This window comes from Corvus cornix, chromosome 14 (assembly GCF_000738735.6).
Source record: "Corvus cornix cornix isolate S_Up_H32 chromosome 14, ASM73873v5, whole genome shotgun sequence".
Classification (NCBI taxonomy): Eukaryota; Metazoa; Chordata; class Aves; order Passeriformes; family Corvidae; genus Corvus; species Corvus cornix.
This window is the reverse complement of record NC_046344.1, coordinates 1,920,450-1,941,249: the sequence shown is the minus strand read 5'-3', so window position 1 is coordinate 1,941,249 and position 20,800 is coordinate 1,920,450. Positions and strand designations below refer to the sequence as shown.

Below are 20,800 nucleotides of genomic sequence, written 5' to 3'. Positions count from 1 at the left end.
ACTTGGCCTGAATGCCCATCCACAGCATCTGTTGCCTCTGAACTATATCTGGATGCTTCTTAACAAAATCTTCATCGTAAGGGAGCATGAACTCCCAACCTTTGTTTATTCTTGCCACAGACATGTGCTCTAGGAAGTCTTTCACATCTTCTGGGCAAAGCTAAAAGAAAAAGAAAAAGCACAGGTAACATGGAAGTCAGTTTACACAGGGGAGATGCAGCAATGAGCACTGTGCCACGAGACAGGAGAGCTGGGCTGATGTGGTGTACATGGGGCACCTCCACGGGCACACACCCAGCTCAGTCAGAGATACTCATCCTGCTCTGCAGCACCAACACTTTCACACACTGTTAGAAGCCCAGGACTTCAGAGAGCAGTGGTGAATAATCACCCCAGAGTCAAATAGCTCACGGCATGTTTTGCAAAGAAAAGGGAGTTTCCAAACTGAGATGAAAAGGTTCTATGGGGAAGAGAAGCGTATTCTACAGTGTTAATCTTATTTTAGAGCTGCAGGCCAGACATGCAGCACCTACACATGCCCAGCTTTTACACAGCACTGGTTCTTACATTCCAAAAATAGATGGTCTGTCCACAAACTGACTCGTGCTTTATCACTTCAGTGTGTTTTAAAGAATTTGGGTTTTGTCCTTTTTAATGTTTCTCATTCATTTGCCACTTTTTACAGAATGTTCAGGTGCCTGAGTTGCTTTAAAGTTTTCACTCAATATTGCAGCTGGCAAATGCCAATGGAAGAGTTGCTCTTAACACACCCAAAACAGAGCAGCCACTCTGGGCTGTGTAAGCACCTGCAGTCAGCTCAATTCTAACTGTGCCCAGCTTTGCACTGAAACACATGAGAGGACAGGATGCATTCCAGGGGCTCAGCTGCAAGGCCAGTCTTGGAGTTGTGGAAACGGTGGGAGCTGCTCAGAATGTTTTTCTCTAGAAAGAGTATTATCTATACCTGCTCCAAATGGAGAGCAAAGCAGGCACTGTGAGAGGAAAGGCTTGCAGCAGCATCCACAATCTACACCCACACAATGCCCAGCAGCATTTAGCCAACTTATCACCACCTTCTGATTTAAGAAAAAAATTCCACTCACTTTTGTAACTGCTGCTACTTCCTTTCTCACAACCCAGCGGTCCTGCGTGAACTTCCACATCTAGGAAGGGAACAAAAGAGGAAAACCTAATAACTGCATGGAGCAGTGGCTTTACTGAAGTTGTAGCAATGACCCTGTTCAACGAAGTTACCACAAAAATAGAACCCCCATTCCTTTCAAGAATGTAGAAGTGATTCTCGGCCAGGCAGAGGAAAAACATTTTCTGGCTCCTTCTGTCCTCAAATGGCCATGAACACAGGACCAAAAGCTTTGAGAGGCCATGGTGTGCCTTGGCAAATCTATGACTACAAAAGCTACGAGGAATCTCTCGAACTCAAACTCCATTTAGCTTCTGAACAACAACAAAAAAACCAACAAAATCACTGCAGTGATGCTGGGACCCCAGAAGTCACACCTGAGGCTCAGCTTCTCACATACCTCATCACCAGCCTAGAGAAACTCTCCATGCACTCTTACAAAGGGGCCTGTGGAGGCTGGTGACTGTTGCCCTTCAGCAGCACAGAGCCCCTAAAAAGTACCTGTTCCCTTCTTCCATCCCCATCACAGTCACTCACAGTTATGCCAAAGTGTCCTGTCACTCACAGTTATGCCAACGTGTCCTGTCACTCACAGTTATGCCAAAGTGTCCTGTCACTCACAGTTATGCCAACGTGTCCTGTCACTCACACACTTGTCCCCAGGTAGGGAACTGCCAGGTGCTCCATAAAGCAGCTCCTGAGGGGGAGCTGCTGAGGGCAGGCTGACAGGACTTGGGTAAAACACTGCCTAAACACGACCTTTCATTTCTTCCTGTCTCCATTTAAATAGGCTACAGCCTCTTTTAGTCTGTGTGTAGTAATAATGTTGTTAAGAATCCAAAATCTCATTACTGACAATTTCTTCCTGCCCTACTACGCCACCCATGCCTCCTTCTCTCCCATTCAGCTTCTCTCTGCCCACGAACACACAAACCCACCCACCCCACTCACTTTAGGGCACAGGGCATTTCTGTTTTAAAGCACAAGAAATCCATAAATGTTTTTTGAACTTATTAATTACTTTACACAAATATATCCAGGGAAATCAAGTTCACTTTTCAAGCTAGAACACATTTTCTCCACAGATGCAATACAGCATTACATGCTACGAGTCTTAAAACCAGACACTTCTCTTTGTCTGAAAACCAGAAATATTGATCCTTTCTATTTTCTAACATTTTAACTTCTTCCTTGTTGTAGTACTAATCAGCAAATTATTCGCCTTTAAGATCAGTGCAGATCCATTTCTCATGGAAGGTATATTTGACATGATTCTAATGAAAATAATGTATCTTTTCATCCTAATTGTTAAAACAGTATCCCTTACTTAACTGAGCGTAATAATTCTGGTCCCTGAACTTTATGCACGAAGTGTCACCTAATCTGCTGTGTCCTAAACACTTATGTCACTGGGTCACACCTGAATCCAGGTCTCCATATGGCAGTGTCTTGGGCAGACATCAAGAGACAATGAAAAGTCAGTTTCAATCACCATCAGTTTGATCTTACAGTAGTACAGTAATACCCTTACAGTCTCCTGCACAGCATCCTCCTGTTCAGAGCTAACCCTCACGAACAAACTCTGCAAAAACAATCAGGTCTAACTGAAACAAATGAGAGCTGGGCACTCATCAGATTTGCTCTGGTGGGGCGGAAGCCATAAACTGATTATGAACTTAGGAACCACTTAGGAACTTAATTCTTTCCATGGTTAGTGAAAATAAACACAATGCAGAGGTTGTTCCTTTTTGCTGTGGTTATGTGTGTGTTTACAAGACCTGTATTCATTTCAATTTCCATGTGCAGCCACTGCTCACAAAAGGTGCCTGGGAACAAAGTCCTCTCACTGATTAGCAGCCCTAGGGAATAAAGTCCTTTTTAAAGAGCAACAGTGCATGCTCAGGGAGCACAAGGCTTACCCACACTGCCCTCCTGAGCCCTCAGTCCTGAGCCCACAGAAACTGAGCTGGAGAAACAAGCACTTTATTATCCAGTCCTGGCTGTTCTGCAAGCCCCACATTGTGGGGGCAATGTGATAGTGGCTCTACAGCATGTGTTAGAAAGGGATGAATGCTGCTAATGACAGATGATCTGAACCTGCCAGCCAGACACAATGTCAGCCTACACCAACACTCCCACGGCAGACTGGTAACAACACCTTCAGGATTAAAGCACACAAACAACTTCCTTGGAGGAAACACCTCACTGCAGTAGAGCAGAAGAGTTTTGCAACGCTGTGGCCTCCCAGGCAAACTTCACCTGTGTTTTCCTTTAAAAGCAACAAACACTTTTATACTTACAACAAAGTCTCTCCCTCTACAGAGCACTTCTGCAGGAACTCCACTATGGGGACTAGAAGTATCTTTTGGGTAGAGGACATCACTGTTAATTAAAAAGGAAGAGGAACTAGTTACTAGGTACTCCAGAAAAAATAGCATTAGTGAAGATTAACATAACAAACATGCCCTCCCTGTTCTGCAGTTAAATTATACCTTTATCCAAAGCGTGGTTTTCATTAAAGGCATTAATACTGCTGTAATTACACCACTGCAATTACACTAGTGCAGAAAGGCTTACACCAGCAAAGCACAGCCTTATGGCAAGCAGGTGTGTGCAACACAGAGACAAGCTCTGCTTTGTTCTTGCAGAGCCTACCCTCCCTTGGATCCGTGTAAACAGGACCAGAATGATCCTAAGAAGTGCTTAGGCTAACCTGGTATGCAGCCTTGAAGGCAGCATTTAGCCAAAATGCTGATGTATGGGCATGAGAGTTTTTTATTTCCTTCCAGGCAATCAAGGGTTTAACAGAGCAATATTACAGAATGTCACACTCGAACCAACAGCCCCAAGACCAGCATTACTCTGTGTCCTTGTCTGCTTGCAGGGACACCTGGCAGCATGTGTTACCACGCTCTCCAAAGCCCCACAGCAACTCAGGTTCATGATCTTGCTCCTACCCAGGCCAAAGAAATGGTTCCCCATGCTGTTCAAAGCTCTGATGTGTGCTGCTCTGTGCCCAAACACCACACACGCTACAGATCCACACATCCTCCTCAGACTACGAAGCAAAGAATCAGTCAGATATAACCTAAGAACAATCTGAATGCTAAAATACTGTCTTTTAACTCGCTTCCAGCTCCCTCCTGTCCCAGCTGGGGGGACAGCAGGGTTGCTGTAAAAGCTGGTCACATTGCTAATACAGGCCTGTACCACAATAGCTGAAACATCCTGCTGGCATACTTGGACTGGTAGCTGATGCCATTCATCTTAACACAGCTATTCCAGAGACTGCAATTCTCTGTATGCAGGGCTCCACCCAGGTAAAAAAAACCCAAAACATACTGCATTTTAGACTTCAACTCCCAATAGCATGCCTTATCCTATCAAACAGGAGGATGGTACAGACTCCAACTCACATGGTACATTCAGTACCCCCACGCTTGATTTATTAAACAAGTAATGCCTTCTAAAGGGTAGTTTGCAGCTGACAAGAGCAGCATCCACTGATGAACAGCAAGGGGACTGCACAGAGATCCTTATAGGCCTGAATTTTGCTAAGAAATACTACAGCTGACATTGGTTTGATTTTCTGTGTTTCTATTTGACACTAATCTCTGGAAGAATTCAGAGCAGCTCTCTCACAAAAGAATGTGAGTGCAAACAACATCAAAAACCTGTCATAAGTCAGATGCAAACACAGATTGCATCGCTGCTCAGCCATAACCCCACTTGGGCCAGTACTGGGCATTATCCTTCCACAGCAGCCCTTTGGATATGGAGCAGCTGACTGCACTAAGGCACAAACAGCACGAAACCAAAGGTTCGCAGAGCTGCCAGTTGGGAGCGTGGCTGTTTTGGGCCGCGAGGATGGGCGCGGTACGATCCCGGTACGATCCCGGTACGACCCCGGCGCGCTCCCGGTACGATCCCGGCGCGTTCCCGGTACGATCCCGGCACGATCCCGGCGCGCTCCCGGTACAAAGCCGGGCCGTACCTCTTCACCACCCAGTTTCCCTGGACCAGCAGCGCCACCTGCTGCACGCAGCGCAGCACGGCCGTGGGGTCGGTGCCCGAGCCCAGCAGACTCATCAGGTTGGCGAACGGCATCACCTTCACTGCAAGGCAAACAGGGCGTCACACACACACCCTGTGTCACACACACACCACAGTGTCACACACACCCTGTGTCACACACACACCCTGTGTCACACACACCCCTGTGTCACACACACACCCTGTGTCACACACACACCACAGTGTCACACACACCCTGTGTCACACACACACCCTGTGTCACACACACACCGTGTCACACACACACCACTGTGTCACACACACACCCTGTGTCACACACCACCACAGTGTCACACACACACCCCACTGTGTCACACACACACCACTGTGTCACACACACCCTGTGTCACACACACACCCTGTGTCACACACACACCCTGTGTCACACACACCCTGTGTCACACACACACCCTGTGTCACACACACACCACTGTGTCACACACACACCCCACTGTGTCACACACACACCCTGTGTCACACACACACCCCACAGTGTCACACACACACCCTGTGTCACACACACACCCCACTGTGTCACACACACACCCTGTGTCACACACACCCCACTGTGTCACACACACCCCACTGTGTCACACACACTCCACTGTGTCACACACAAACCACTGTGTCACACACACACCCCACTGTGTCACACACACACCCCACTGACACAGCTGCGAACTGGTATTCAAGGTGTTCATGGGCAAAGATTTGTCTTGGGAAAAGAAATAAAGCCTAAGTTTTACTCGGTCTCCCCATGTGCTATAGGCATCCTCTGTTCTAAAAGTACCTGCTTGTGTTGGATCAGAGTTGACTGGCTGAACTGTATTAATAAAACATTAATTTTTAAAAGATCAATGCCTTTGGCAATATCTGTAAGCAGAGATAGTTGACAAAGCAAGATGCTCCTGAGGAAAAATCCTCAGGACTTGCTCTCATCAGAGAGTAACCCTGAAGAGACAAAATTAAATTCCTAGGCAACACTCATGAAGTGTGTATCATTAAAAACTTCCCAGAAAATGCCAAAGTGCAGGCTGTACATGCTCAGACCCCACATTCCAGGAGATACCTGCTGAAATAAGTGTATCCAGAAAGCTATCATCAAATTAGAAAATTTTCTAAGAGTAAATTGATAGCAAGTGTACTAGCAGTCAGATCAGCTGTCACTGCTCTTTTTAAGGAAAGGCTTGGGATTTAGATTCTTCAGAGAATCAGAGAGCCAGACAGTCTGTCTGGTGGGGTGACAGAACTGGTAATACTGGGGAAGGAACCTTATCTGAGGCAACCAGAAGTCACAAAGTGAAGTGCAAATGAATTGCAAAAGCTACAAACCGTTCTTCATCAGGATCTTGATCTGATCAGCAAGGGGTAAAGTTCTCAGCTGGGCCATAGAAAGCACATTGCTTGGAGCCATTGGTTTGTCACTGCAGGTAAACAAACAGATTTGCAGCCCATGAAAAAGAGCATCCAGCCAATGTGGACTTTGAACATTATGTACAAACACTTACTTCTCTTCCTCTACGCTTGGAGGCATCAGCATCATTAAATATTCACTAGAAGAAAAGGAAGCACATTCTTTTAAATGCTTGTCTTGGGACTTCCCAGGTTTAAGTACAGTAATTTCCTACTTAGAGTAAACCTGCTTGTGTAAATCTACAAAATAAACATCAGCCTGAAAAGAGCTCTCCCTTCCACTCCCATCTCCTCAGTAAATTCAGAACTAGTAAAAGCTACTGACATTCATCTGCCCAAAGAGAAGGTATGAAGCAAATGTGAGTCAGAATCCCAGCTCTTTGGACACCAGCAGAGGTGTCCAAACAGAGGATCTGCATGAGGAAATACATTAAACACAGGTGCTCTGACCAGCAGTCAGCAGGGTCACATGAAGCCCCACAGACAGAAGGAATCAGGACAGCAACAAGCAAAAACTCTGTCCCACCCATGCAATTACCAGTGTCTGTGAGAAAGAATCAGATCCAAAAGCCTCCTCAGAACACCTATCACTGACCCACTTGATGTTAAACGTTGAGAAAAACATGCCCACACCATTAACCAGAGTCAGACTCTGCCATTTCACTGTTACTTGGGCCATGGCTACATCAGGTGACAGGAAAGCACTGACTGCATTGTGGAAGGCTCCTGTAGAGCTGCAGTCACCAAGAAACAGACACAAACACCTTTCAAGTAGTTTCAGTTGTCCCCACAAATTGCAAAGGGAAGTTTTATAAGATTTGCTAACAATAGAAGTTATTGGCTTCAGGGTATTATTTTATATTAACCACAAGAAGCTTTTGTTTTAGTTTTCCTTTGCAGTATTCACAGTCCAAATAATGTAGGGTTGTGATAATGTACAAGAAGTACAACCCTGAGTAAAAACAAGAGCTTTTAATCTCAAGAGTATAGGGAAACAAAGAAAGTAACCTCAATAAGATGAAAGCTAGTTTGTTTCTGTATTTTTTTAAACAATTCAACTTTTATCATGAATAGGACTTTCAAAGAGCAGATTTTTAAGTAATATACCTGCTTATTACTCTGAAAACAATTCCAACTAATTAATGCCTTTTCTGTAGGAAACCACCAAACCATTACCTGGGAGATTTAATTAATTCCGTGTTTTCAGCAAGGCCGTGACCTTGACTAAATAAATACTGGCGCTCATGTTCAGAACGGCTATCCTGGAGACAGGGAGAAAACAAGAGTCATTATCACATACTGAAACTACACAAAGTGCCAGAGAGCTAGATTTCTCATTCCAAACTATGACCACCCTGTCATTCATTACTACATCACTCAAGTGTTCCACCTCACTAACTCATGTTCTGCTTTCACATCCTTGTACAACGCTCATGTGATTGGGAACATTTCCTTTGCTATGCCTTTGAAACCTCCTGACAGATGTGCACAAGTCAGCCAAACAGGATTGCTCACTCTCGACTTTCACGAAGTCCAGTTCACAATCCAAGACCCGAGTGATTTTTGCACTCAGACCCCCCTTTATGTTCGTCCAGCTCTCAGTTTTGAAGTGTGGAGACCCCAAAGCATTATCCAGCAGAGGAGATACAGAGCACTGCAGGGTCTGTTGCAGCCTACAGACTTCTTCATTATCTTTTGATGATCCCCTGATTCCCATGGGCCCAGATTTAAGTTCTAGACTTGGCTGAGCCTTCAGGCCCAGGCAGCCTCCTCAGCAGCCAGCACACCCCTACCTTCAAGCCATAATAATGTAGGTGAACCCAGTGCTCTTCTGCTTGTCTCTTCTGCAGGAACTCATAGGACTGAACACGTCGCTGCCGAGCTTGTTCGGTCTCAGGGCGGGAGAATCGGACCTAGAAGATTTGGGCCTCATTCAACACAGCCCTAAAACCCTTGGAAAAACCCCACCTGCATTATTTCTTTGGTATATCAGTAACAAGTTAGAGGCCTTAGTGCCAATGAATCGCCCCTTGCTCTCAGTGCTGTCTTTGTGCCTGTGCAACACCTGGCCTCCCCCTCCCAAGCCCAGGGTCAGCAGGACTAGCTGAGGTTTGCTGTCCTTTCATTTGGCCCTGAACTGTCAAGCTTTCTTGTGAACTGTTGCCTGAATCAGCACAAAAAGGAAAATGTGGACATACAGTAATTTGCTTAACATCGTCCTCAGCTTCATCCTGGGATGAATCACCACCTGCCAGAAAACACAGAAATAAACACAGTGGTGCAGTGAAAGAGCCAAAGCCAGTCTGGGGGCCCATGCAGGAAGGAAGCACACTGAGAACTCCATATCCATGGGTTCAATCCCAGCCTGCCAAACTATGCCATGTATGACAGCACCACACTGCTCCCGTGAGAGGACACCCTGTTGCCATGATCTTTCCAGTGGCAGTGGTGACACAGTCCCCACCACTACCCTTCGTCACTACCCAGCACCTCTGCCAATCCCCCTCACTGTGCCCACCAAAGCATTTCAATAAAAAAACCCCAAGATCAGTGAAATAATCTGAGAAATGGCCTAATAATGACTGTGTTGTTAGAATAAGCACCTTCAGAACAGAATGACTCTTATCAGCAAAATTATAGAGAGAACTTGTATCTCACCTCCCCAGAGAAAACCCAACTGCGGAGCATTTACCTTCATTAGCAGCTTCTCTTTCTCGGTGTTTTGCATCAGCCTTGTCCAAGTAGGTGAAGCTTGGCCTCAGCTGAAGAATTCCATGTAGGGGAGTCAAGTGAAGTTCACCTGAAAAAGAGAATTAATGTTGGTTAAAATTGATTTTTTCCACTGCACGAGGACACGACTTTTCTTTATCTCCCTGTCTCTGTAAAGCCACAGCTTCAATTGAGCATAAAAATTTAATATAGCAAAAAGTAAAAAGGGATTGAAGTGAAAAATTCATCCAGTGCTCAGGATTTCAAGGGAATACGAAAAACCAAGATCTGTTTCTGTTATTTTGCCTTCCATGTTGAAATCAGATTTTGTAGAGCCACATTCTGGCTCAGGCCTGACCCATAGTCCAGAAGACCCCCAGTAAAATAGCCATCACTGAAAACAATCTACATATTGTCATCTCAAATGACCACCAGATCAAAACTCTGTGATGGTCTGGGCAGTCAAGAGAGGGACAAGAACTGCTGAACAGGAAATTGACAGACAAAGTGAGATTAAGAAAGCAATATAAATAATAATGATAAATTCATGCTACAAATGTGTATATTTCAGGCCACCATAAACTGCTAGGATTCTGGAGGCATCTATAAACCCAAGGTGTTCTTACATGGTATTTACGATTTTGCTAGACCTACTCAAGGACTCTTGGAACACAGATAAGGGAAAATTTTCCTTCCTTTAAAGACCCATTAGTCCACTAAAATCCAGGCCAAAAAATAAAAAATCAAATAGGTCTTACCTTAGCACTGAAATGAGTATGTTTCACTGATGTGAGGGTTAAGCAAAAGAAACTTACCTTTTTTATAAACAGCAGCTGCATAGCGGGAAACATTACTGGCAGCTTGGGAAGAGCAGAAAGTTTGCTTGTCCATCAGCTTCCTGCAGATAGAGGAGGGCAGTGAGATGGTCTCCCACAGACAACGTGGCATGCAGGTGCCAAAGGTCTGAAAACACCAATTCTCAAAATGGACTACCAACAACTGCAGCAGATAAACATCCATCACTTCTGTCTGCAAATCTGAATTCATGACGCACCACAAAAAATGTAGGTGATTCCCAGAAATACTTGCTACAGAACAGTGTTCAAAGCAGCCCCTGTGACTGCACAGCCACTGGTGGACATACAGATATCTGTGCTCACCACAAAAAGGAAACGAAGGCAAGAGGACACCTACGAGGAATAGGTGCTTGTTTCATCTGTACATGTGCCATCCACGTTGAGAGCGATCTGTTCTCCCTTGCTGCGACAGTAGTTAGGATTTAAAGTATCAATGGCCATTTCAAGCTCAACCTAAAGAATATCAGAGGAAAGACAGCTAATTACTATGGCACAACCCCAAACATATCAATTAAAACCCAACTCCACACTTTCTAACATTTCCACAAGTTTACAGCAAATTTAAGTACATAATGTAGCATCATTCAAACCCACAGGGCAAATCTCCCACACAGAGATGAGCAGCACTTAGAAGGATTTGGTACAATGAGGTCATTTAAACAACAAGTTGGAGATACACAAACTCCTGTGTAAATGAATGGGATCAGAAGAAGCAGAGTTCTTTAGGCAGCCCTGAAATACACCTTTGCTTTGTTGAATACCTTCCACTACATTATCAGTCTAATTTACTTATCAGAACAGATACGGTGCACAAGCAACCTCCTTCAAGCCCCCCCCATCACCAAGGACCCACTCAGAACCTCTCTTAAGATGTATTTCCTTCTGGTTTGGCTACCAAGAATACCAAGTAACTCTGTCCTCTTCAGAGGCAAAGGCCTGGATTCTGCTAACTCGAGACCGCGGCGCTCAGCACGGACTTCAGTTACTCCTGACTTTCACTTGTCAGAGCACTGTAACAAGCTCCAAGCCTTTAGTTACACAGAGAACTATTCCCCCCACATAAACTTAAAACTTCAAACAAATCTCCAAAAATAAGCATTCTCCTGCATAATATTTCTATTTATATACTATGACAATACAGTACATATTCTTCTTCAGGGCGTGCCAAAGCCCTTATAATTTGTGTATCACAGCTACTGTCTTATTTTTTTCTTCCCCTTTATGTTATTCATGAACTGAACTAGTTTCAAGTCCCTGGATGAGACAGTGTATTTACAAAGGTCTGCACAGGGCTTACAGTGCAAATGTTTGCTGATTTTAATAAAAGACTTCCTGAACACAACAGGCATCCTAACTCCAAAGTTCACTGAAGCACTTTCCTTAACCATTTTCCAGAACCAAATTCTAGTAACACAGACATCTACTGCTGCAGTTTTTAAATAAGGCAGTGTAAAATAACAGCTGGGGTTCTGGGATATGTTTGCAAGCAAGTGCAATGACTCTGGCTTTGGCTGTACTTTACCTGTACAGCCCCAGTGATTTCAGAAGGACTCCTGATGCTTCACTGCCAGGCAGGAGAGAAATCAAGACCTGCACTGACACTGAAAGACAGAGGATGGCTCTGAGGCTCAATCCTTCTTCAACCCTTCTCTGAATACTGGAAAGACCTTTTAAATCAAGCTGAATTCACACAAGCATCCACAGACTGAATTAGCATTAGTGACTATGTTTCCCTGAGTGATTCTGTTTTCTATTAAAATAGTGGCTTTCCCACCATGATTTATAAACTACTTTTATTCTAAACTCTACCTCACAGACACAAAAGGCTCCTCACACCTTCAAGCATAGAGACCTGGTCCTGCAAGTAGCTGCATGGTTAGAACAGCCCAACAGTGCAATGTGCTTTTCTTAAGTACATTCTGCACATCATAAAGCAACTTTTACCAACTGGACTCAAATGATGACCAACCTTTTGCTGCTTTGGTTTTATCTTCGCTGATAAATGTGTAACATCATCGTAGGTCATGGAAGCTGGGCGAATGGGATACTGGAAAACAGATTATTTCATACACCCCTCTTCTTTTAAAGATCAAAGAATTCCACAGAAATTAACTCAATTTCCCCTGTCCCTTCACATGCAGATCCACTTGCCAGATCTCAGAGACAAGACACCAAGAAAAGAAATTAATTGACTGATTTGTGAGTCATCAGGGGATTTGGGAGCATGACCTAGAAAGTCTGTTGTTTCTCTCCCAGCCCTCTGCTTTTGTCACTTCACAACCCGCTTCCTGCCCCTCACACACCACAATAACCTGTAATACAGGAAAATAGTCCCACACATTAGTCCAGCAGAAAAATAAAACCTTATCCCTCAGCATTAACTCTCTGTAGAGTTATTAGAAGTAAAATATCTGTGGGTTTATACAAGTGTTAGCTTAGAGAGTACAGTCTGCATGTTGCTGGTCAGGAGAGCAGACCCAGGTTTAGCCACGTGGGTCTCTCTTCCAAGCCCCTTGGGAATGCTGAGAGGACAGTGTGGTCTCCCAGGGAAATCTCCCAGCCACAGCAGCATCCTGCTGGAGCTGCCACGTCTCCAGCACACCCACAGGCCCCATCACCAACCAGCCTCACTCCTGACTCCAAACTGAGACCCAAACAGGTTCTCTGTATCCAAGATGTTGGCAGACTAAAGCACTAAGGAAAGCTATGCTCGTTGCATTTATTTTAAACAAACTATCACTGCATAAAAGTTAACTGGAATACCTGAAACAGATAGAGCTTCTCCAGTAGACTTCTGGCCAGGAACACGTCAATCTAAAAAGCAAAACACACAACTTTCATCAGGTGCCAGCTGTAATAGAAGTATAACCCTTAGAGCTCAAATACTGACAACACTAGCTTTTCATTATGAACTCTAACACAAAACAGATTCACGACTCTCCTGTCAAAAGTTTCCTCTTTGCTAACTTTGACATGAAATTCTGCAGTTGGCCTTTTTAAAAACCAAACCTAAAAACCCCACTACAAAGAGGCAGCAGACAGTGACTCTAGCTGTGTTTTTCCTCTCTAAGAAAACTTGGCAAACAAATGTGAAAGAGGAATTTTTTTCCTCCAAGGGACTGAAGCAAATCTGTTATCACAATTATAGAAAGAGGAGGAAGTTCTCACTTTGGCAGAATGACTGAAAGGTAAATTTGTTACTGGTATTTTGGCACAAAATCTTTCTAAATTAGACAAGAGACACCCACATCCTCAATCTGGTTCAATACTTGCCTTTGGCCATCAGAACTGAAAATGCACAGATGTTTCATGAATATAATATATGGAAGTTGCCATGTTAGGTATACTCCTGACAACTGCCACTCTTTCCTCATGGCTTTTCACCTTCTATGGACTTGCCCTTCCTTGTACTTCTGGTGTGTAAACTCAGATATCAAGTGACAAGACACTGTGGCTACTTCTTGGGACACAGCAGTCCTTTAAAGAAGTCCAGACTCAGAACACAACTCCTTACTTCAGCAGAAGCCATGAACACTGTAGCTTCATGTTTAACAGATACTAACTCATGAAAGTCACTCCCATTTTTTCAGCTCCCAGAGACATGCAATGGAGTTCACTGGAAGCACAGTGGTAGAAGCAAATTCCTCACCTTCTCTTCTGCCATGGACAGATTACAAAGGGTGAAAAACCTGAGCTGCATCTGCCTACATGGGCAAGACTATTCTGACAAAAAGATACCATGAGCCACACGTGGCCCACACAACATAACTCTTTGTACAGAGCCAGCCATTGGCTATAAGACAACCACTGATGTTGATAACACGTGGTTTCAGCAATGTAAGAACACTGGGAATTGTAGTAATAAAAATTATAAAAAATTCTCATGTACATTCACTGCTGCCACAATGCACTTTTACCTCTTGTATAATTGGATCATCTTCTTCATTTGCCATGCTAGGATAAAACAAAGCTTTTTCTTGGCTTATTCCTAGGCACAACCTGAAAGAAAACAGGAACGTCATATGAATAATTTCATCTGCGTCACATACCACATGCAGCCTAGAGTACTGATCAAGTTAACTTCGTTCCTTTCAGTGATAATCTGTTTAGTTTTTCTGTTTAATCCATTTTGGAGGAATGGATGTGTTTGCATGAACAGGTCCTTAATACTCAGCAATGTTAATCGAAGGCCACAAAATTATAGAGCCAAGTGAATGTCTCAAAACTAGGTAAACTGCTGTAACTTCTGTGGAAGCTGCAGTTATTAAGAAAGCCCTGAACAACCACCCTAGGGAGGGAAAGCCCCTTTTGCACTTGCACAACGTGTATCTTCTATACACTGTGTAACAGTAACACACAGGTAGCAGCTCTTTCCCAGCCACAACTGGCCCTGCAGCACCTCTGTCCCGGATACTCCCGTCTGGGAATACCCTGACTTTGATTTCATGTCCCTGGCACACTGCAGCCTTGTCTCCTGATCTGCCACTCTTCAGACTGTACTGCTAAATGAGAGCTCCAGAACACGCTCCTCAGCCTTTTCTGGAGTCCTCCGAAACCAGCAGAACAGCAGATTTGTCTTCATAAGACTCTGACATTAACTCAGGATTGGATACTCTGGAACAAAAGTTCATTATGTTCAATCCAGTGCTGGAGTCAGTGTTGTGCCTGGTTCAGACCTCTGAATAAAAAATGATCTCTCAGCTAAAGCAACAATAGTTTTTCCCTGCTGAAATCAAACAAAAGGATTTACAAATTATTTGGTATGCCACTGCAACAATGTTAAGATACTCTTAATCAGCCAATACTGGTCAAGACAAGCATAAAAAAATAAGACCACTCGCAAACTGACCAAGGAAAGTTTTAGCAACAAAGATGATCAGGCAAAGAAACAAGATCCGTGTTCAGGAATTCTCCCTCACTGTCCTTTCTACTCGAGGACAGCTTGCTTCTTTGCTGGACCTCCTATGGAGGAAGAAACAGCATCCAGGATCAGCTGGGAACTGAGCAGCTGGGAAAGAAGGAACCCAGCACCCATGTTACATCTAGGAGACAATGGCATTATTTTCAAATACTCAAGGCACCACACAATTTAGGCAGCTCAGCATATTTCAGCTGACATGCAGGCTTCTCAAATATCACATTAATGTACACACAGTTATCTAAGAAACCTTTCAGAGAGGCTGGACATTCTGGATACGAGTGTTATTAACAACCATTCGGGCTTGCACTGTTTCTGCCATTCCGCCTAGAAATATGATTCCATATTTTTCACTTACAGGCTCTCTGCTACCAAAAAAGTGCCCCTCCCATTACTGAGCTGGCATTTTCCATTTCTTCATGCACCTGCGTATCCCAGAGTCTTTCTACCATACATAAGTATTTGAAAATTTATGATGTAGTATTTCAGATTCCTATCTGAAATAATTTTGTAGAAATGCAAAACACCTTCACAGCAAAAAGCCAGTACCTTAACCAGGCTGGGCTGTGAGCAAAACCCTGAGTATGTGATATCTGACTGACATCACTGTTTTCTGTGATCAGGCACCCAGTTCTTCCCAGAAATACACAAGAATATGTTTTAAAGAAATGAGATTTGTCAGTCCCATTTTTGCTTTCCCCACTTACATCCCCTGGGTGGCCCAACACCTGATAGCTCTGCGTGACATGGAAGGGCTGCAGTCTGCACTCACCACACAGCTGATGAAGGGAGGATGCCCAGGAGGCGTGAGGACAAGTGGTAACACCCAAAAGGTGGGACACTTGGGTACAAACCCTCCTTCCTCACACCCCTGAGAGAACTGGGAACCACCCTTCCCTTCCTGACAGCCTGCACGCCAAGTACCTGCTAGGCTTGTTCTCTCTCTTCTGAGAAAGTTATTTCACTTTTGAGAAATTAAGATTCCCTGGGCTAAGGAGGGACAGAGAAACTTAGCCTGAAGGACCTGGTCTCTGGTCCCTCACTGAGCGCTGCTTGTGCAATTATACACAAAATCTCTTTGTGAATCCACCTGTCACTACTCAGGGAAAATGCTGTATTGCAGAAACTACATTTTTTTCTTAGTCCTGTAAAGACAAAGCATGACTACAGATCCTTTTACTGGAAAGTGAGACTGACACTATAAATAGGAAGCAGTGTGTCCCAGCACAACTTATAGTACTCATGAAGAAATCCTCTGAATCAGAATGAAGGCATGCAGACACAACCCTATGTCAGATACATATACAGAGTGATGTAATTTCCACATTTCTCATATACATATATTTATGATACCACAAGAGGTACAGAATGCAATCAAACACTAAGAGACAGCAAACATGGTCAGCAGGTTCAAACTTCTTTTGGTAGACCTGTTTGCTTTTAAGAGGGACTTTCCTTTAAGACTGAAGATGCAAATCAAAGTATAATGTGAGTTATTAGTGTGAATCATTAAACTTTAGAACAGTTCACAGGAGGGCAAGAGATATAAATCTTCTCATTTCTCCTGCAAAGTGACCAATGTACGGACCAATCCATGAAACTGCTCATTAGCTGCCCATAACACCAACAATTTTGAACCAATGAGGAAAAATGTTGTGGTTAAAGAACTGTAAAAATCAAGTGATGAAGCGACTGAATCCTGCATCTAACTCAGAGCTTAGGAGGGCATTTGAGTATTAGAGATTTGATTTCATTTCATTACCAAAGACTTGAATATAACTGTGAGAAGGTAAATTGCAAATCTGCACATCATTTGACACGCAGACTTTTAGTCAGGCCTGCAAGAAATGCTCCAGTATTTCATCCTTACCTAAATTTGTCAGTAATAATAGACCCCAAAAGTGCTAACACTGAAACCTGAAATATTCTTCATATAATCATGCACTGCTAAGGAAAGGCCAAGAATTCCTGCTGCATCAGTGCCTGAAAGTATAAATGCTGAAACAGCATCGTGGGAAAAGTGCTATCTCCTGAATCACTACCACAACTAACTCTGGCACCCGGACTCCTCTGGAAGGGGCTCTCAGCAACCCTCTCGCTCAGGGTGGCCCACGGCACACACTAAAATGGAAGCTGGAAAAAGAAGCTGAAGCACCTTCCATATATTTATGACAATTACCATTCTGACCCAATTACTTGCTTCATTTTCTCCTCGTCTGCAAGCAGCTTTGCACAGTCATCCTCTGGCAGTGAACCTAAGAGAGCTCCTCTGCACCAGGACCTCTCTGTGGAGGTGATGTCACTGAAGCAAACCTTTAGGGTTTAACAGATTGCGCATCAAGCATAAACCTTTTTTTACCACCTCAATACTTGCGTAGCGCAGGACGTGCCAGGCCTGACTGCGAGGGGCAGGGGTCCCCCCCGCCGCTGTGTGACACTCCCGGGGCAGGTCGCGGTGCCCGTCCCGTGCTCCCCGCGGGCAGCGCTCCCGGGCGGACGCGGCCCCGCTCTCCTGGCGCCCGCCCTCTCCTGACACAGCGGCCTGGCAGCGCAGGGGTGCGGGGAAAGGGAGCCCCGCGGAGAGGCCACAGCGAGCCGCGCAACCCGCCCTGACCGCGGGGACGAAGCGAATCCCCCCTGGCGGGACGGCGGGGCTGGGCTGCAGCCCCGCAGAGCCGGGGCCAGGCAGGGGCAGCCGCTGCACTTCGGGGCGGGTGCGCTGCGCCCTTCCCGGGCGGGAGGCGCGGGGCTGCGGGCCCCGGCAGGACCGGCGGGGCCGCCGCTCTCAGCCCCGGCAGGACCGGCCGGCACCCCCCGGTGCTGCTGAGGGAGCCGAGGGGCCGCGGCTGCGCCCGGACCCCGCCCGCCCCTCCAAGCTCCCCGGCCCGTGCCGGGTCCTGTCAGGGCGGCGCGCCCCGCACCCCCGCGGCGCCGAGTCCTCGCAGTCTCATCTCCGCCGCCCTCCCCGCACAGGCAGAGCCCACCCCAGCCCAGGCCGCGCTCCTCCCCCGCCACCTCCCGCAGGGTCCGCGCCGCCCGGGCGGCCCCGAAAGGCGCAAAAGCGGCGCGACCCCGCGTACCTGTGCCGCGGGCTGGGCGGGCGGCGGCGGCGGCGCCGCTCCCCCGCTCCCGGTGTCGGTGGGGCAGCGCTCAGGCAGCCGCCATGTTGGTGGCCCCCGGGCCGGCACGTGGGGACGCGGCGCCTCCTCCTACCCACAATGCTCTCCCTCCCGCCGCCGCCGCTAGGGGGCGATAGCGCCCGCCCGCGGCGCAAAAAAAGCGTTGCTGGCAGCGGTGGGATTCGAACCCACGCCCCCGAAGAGACTGGAGCCTTAATCCAGCGCCTTAGACCGCTCGGCCACGCTACCGCCGTGCCAATGCGTTCTCGTGGCGACACTTTTATTCCAGATCGCCTTTCCTCTTCCCCGCACCCTCTATCCGCAGCATTCGGGCTCCCCACACGCCCCTTCTACCCGAAAATAAAACGCGGGGGCTCCTTTTCAGCCCGTTTCCAAGCAGCGGCACTTGGAGCGGCGCGATGCACCCAGGACGGGCGGGAGCAGCAGCGCCCGAGCCCTGTGCGCCGCGCCCGCTGCCACGTGGATGCCACGGAGCAGCACAGCCGCCTGCGCGGTACGTGTGGCATCTCCCGAGCACCCCCTCTGAAAGCCTAAAAAAAGTTCTAAAGTTTTAATTTTCCGTTGCAAAGCCACAACTCACTGAGTTTGCACGGTCAAAGTCAGCAGTTTATGGCTGGGGGGTTGTTCTTTTGGTTACAGCACAGGGACCAGCAGGGCAGCAGTCAGTACACTCCTGCAAAGGGGTGGTAGCACACCTCAGCGGCGGGTGCTCCATGAACCTGCCCCTGGGAGTCTCTGGCCGCATTTTGCCTGAAAGTCTAGTAAGTTTTCTTAAAGAATTAATGTTATTTTCACCACTTAGTTACAACTGAAGGGTTGTATTTGGAGAAAAATTCCAGCTTCTCTACCGTAAGGCCACAAAGCCTTAATGCAGCTTGATTTAATCTTGTCCTTGTGGCATTTCATTTAAATAGGATAGAGAAAATAAACCTGCTAGATCCCTGCTGACAGCATCATTCAACCCTTTCCCCTGGCACCTCCCACAGCCTGTCCCTGCAGCACCCGGTGGTGCCAGCTCTCTTTCCAGGGAGCTGCTGAACATGGAATCATGGAAGGGTTTGGCTGGGGTTGGAACTGTCTTTCAAAGGTCTGACAGTCCAACTCCCTGCACTGAGCAGGGACATCTTCAACCAGATCAGGTAGCTCAGAGCCCCATCCAACCTGACCTTGGATGTTTATAGGGATGAGGCATCCACCACCTCTCTGGGCAACCTGTGCCTGCATTTCACCACTCGCATTAGGAGAAGCTGCAGCATTGCAGAGTCTTGCTAAAAATTTCATTCACTGCCTGCAAGTACTGAGGAATAACAGCACACACATGTAAACATGAATAAACTCCTCCAGTGCTGCTGCAGTTGCACACCCTCAGTTCAGCGCCTTTTCAGGACATGAGGCTTTTTAAGAACAGAGGGAGCTGACTCTGCAGAGCAGCAGGAGAGGGTCAGGGAGGAGAGGAGGCTGGTGGCAGTTGGGTCACCAGTTTTTTCATTTCACCTGTGGGATGTCCATTGTAATTACAGGACTTTTTCCAAATTAAGAAAGAATTAATGTAGAGGAGAACATAAACTATAACACAAGCTACCAGCCCCACCACATTGTTTTCCTGGCACAGGAATCAGCCACAGAACAGCAAGGACTCAACATGTCTTGAACACTTCCAGACTAAGGGCCAGGCCCAATGGTTACACACCCCTGAGCTGTCCCCACACAGGAGTCAGGTCCGTCAGGGAGCAACTGAGAGATATCCCTGAACTTAAACCTGAAAACACCCTGACTCACCCCTAGCAGCACTGCCCAGCATCCATCCTGAGAGCTTCAAATGAAATTCTGCCTGTCCCAATTCAGATGGAAGTCCTGATTTGACCCATTGTAACCACACCTGGCTCTGTCAGCACTCCCTCTGCTCTGAGTGAAATTACATCTGTGGGGAAGAGAGTGAGATTCAAATCAGTCCCACAGTAACTAAGAAACAGGCAATATTCTTATTTACACTTCAAAAGCTGTAAGAGTTTGCTGTCTCCATGGTTTCTGAAGAATGCTATTCTTACTTTGCTACACTTGCCAAACAGGCTGTAAAGCTATAGCAGGGCCAAATTTCACCATTTTTCATCTTATTGATTCTACAGTGCAGAGGCCCACGTGGTGCTTTTTTGTTAGGAAATTCTGCTATTTCACAGTGCCTTTGCTAGGGGGTAATTTCACATTGTTTCAACTACACAGGTGTAAGAAGTTCCACCTGTCTAAATAAAGCAATAAAAAAACAACAAGAAGAGCTCCCTTTGTAACAGTTTGAAAGGGCCTGTATCAAACAGATTATTCTTGAACAGAAAAGGAAATAAATCATAGGAAGATGACAGTTTATCATCAAATATTGTAGCCAGGACAAAAACCTCTCCCACCTCAAATCACAGAGCCCAGGAATTTCCAGCCCATTCTCAGGACTAAACAAAAGCTAAATGCATAGGGAGGCCTCTGCAGCACCCTGCAAATGAGCCCTCCAGCTCTTACATTTTATCCTCCATTAGGTACAGGCACCACGTGTGTAATC

At 46.1% G+C, this 20,800-nt stretch overlaps 1 protein-coding gene and 1 non-coding gene across 4 annotated transcripts in view; both read right to left on the bottom strand.

The window, feature by feature from the left end:
- The window catches only part of POLR3E (RNA polymerase III subunit E), a 29,237-nt gene extending 10,929 nt beyond the window's left edge, over positions 1–18,308 (bottom strand). For 2 of the 3 annotated variants that reach the window (XR_005603114.1, XM_039560020.1), the window contains exons 1-16: positions 18,193–18,308; positions 14,112–14,193; positions 12,958–13,008; positions 12,164–12,241; positions 10,532–10,647; positions 10,153–10,235; positions 9,321–9,428; positions 8,827–8,876; positions 8,422–8,541; positions 7,805–7,890; positions 6,724–6,768; positions 6,548–6,639; positions 5,136–5,256; positions 3,442–3,523; positions 1,104–1,163; positions 3–160 (exon numbers count right to left, since the gene is read on the bottom strand). Coding sequence is in view for 2 of the 3 variants with exons in the window: in XM_039560020.1 (XP_039415954.1) it covers positions 3–160; positions 1,104–1,163; positions 3,442–3,523; positions 5,136–5,256; positions 6,548–6,639; positions 6,724–6,768; positions 7,805–7,890; positions 8,422–8,541; positions 8,827–8,876; positions 9,321–9,428; positions 10,153–10,235; positions 10,532–10,647; positions 12,164–12,241; positions 12,958–13,008; positions 14,112–14,147 (1,286 nt within the window). In the remaining variant the exon portion in view is untranslated. Of the gene's footprint in view, positions 1–2; positions 161–1,103; positions 1,164–3,441; positions 3,524–5,135; positions 5,257–6,547; positions 6,640–6,723; positions 6,769–7,804; positions 7,891–8,421; positions 8,542–8,826; positions 8,877–9,320; positions 9,429–10,152; positions 10,236–10,497; positions 10,648–12,163; positions 12,242–12,957; positions 13,009–14,111; positions 14,194–18,192 lie in introns of those variants that run through there. The other variant, XM_039560021.1, reaches the window with a different exon arrangement.
- A 90-nt stretch (positions 18,309–18,398) lies between these two features.
- TRNAL-AAG lies at positions 18,399–18,480 on the bottom strand. Its single transcript has one exon. It is a non-coding gene; the product is annotated as a tRNA-Leu (tRNA).
- Positions 18,481–20,800: the final 2,320 nt, after the last annotated feature.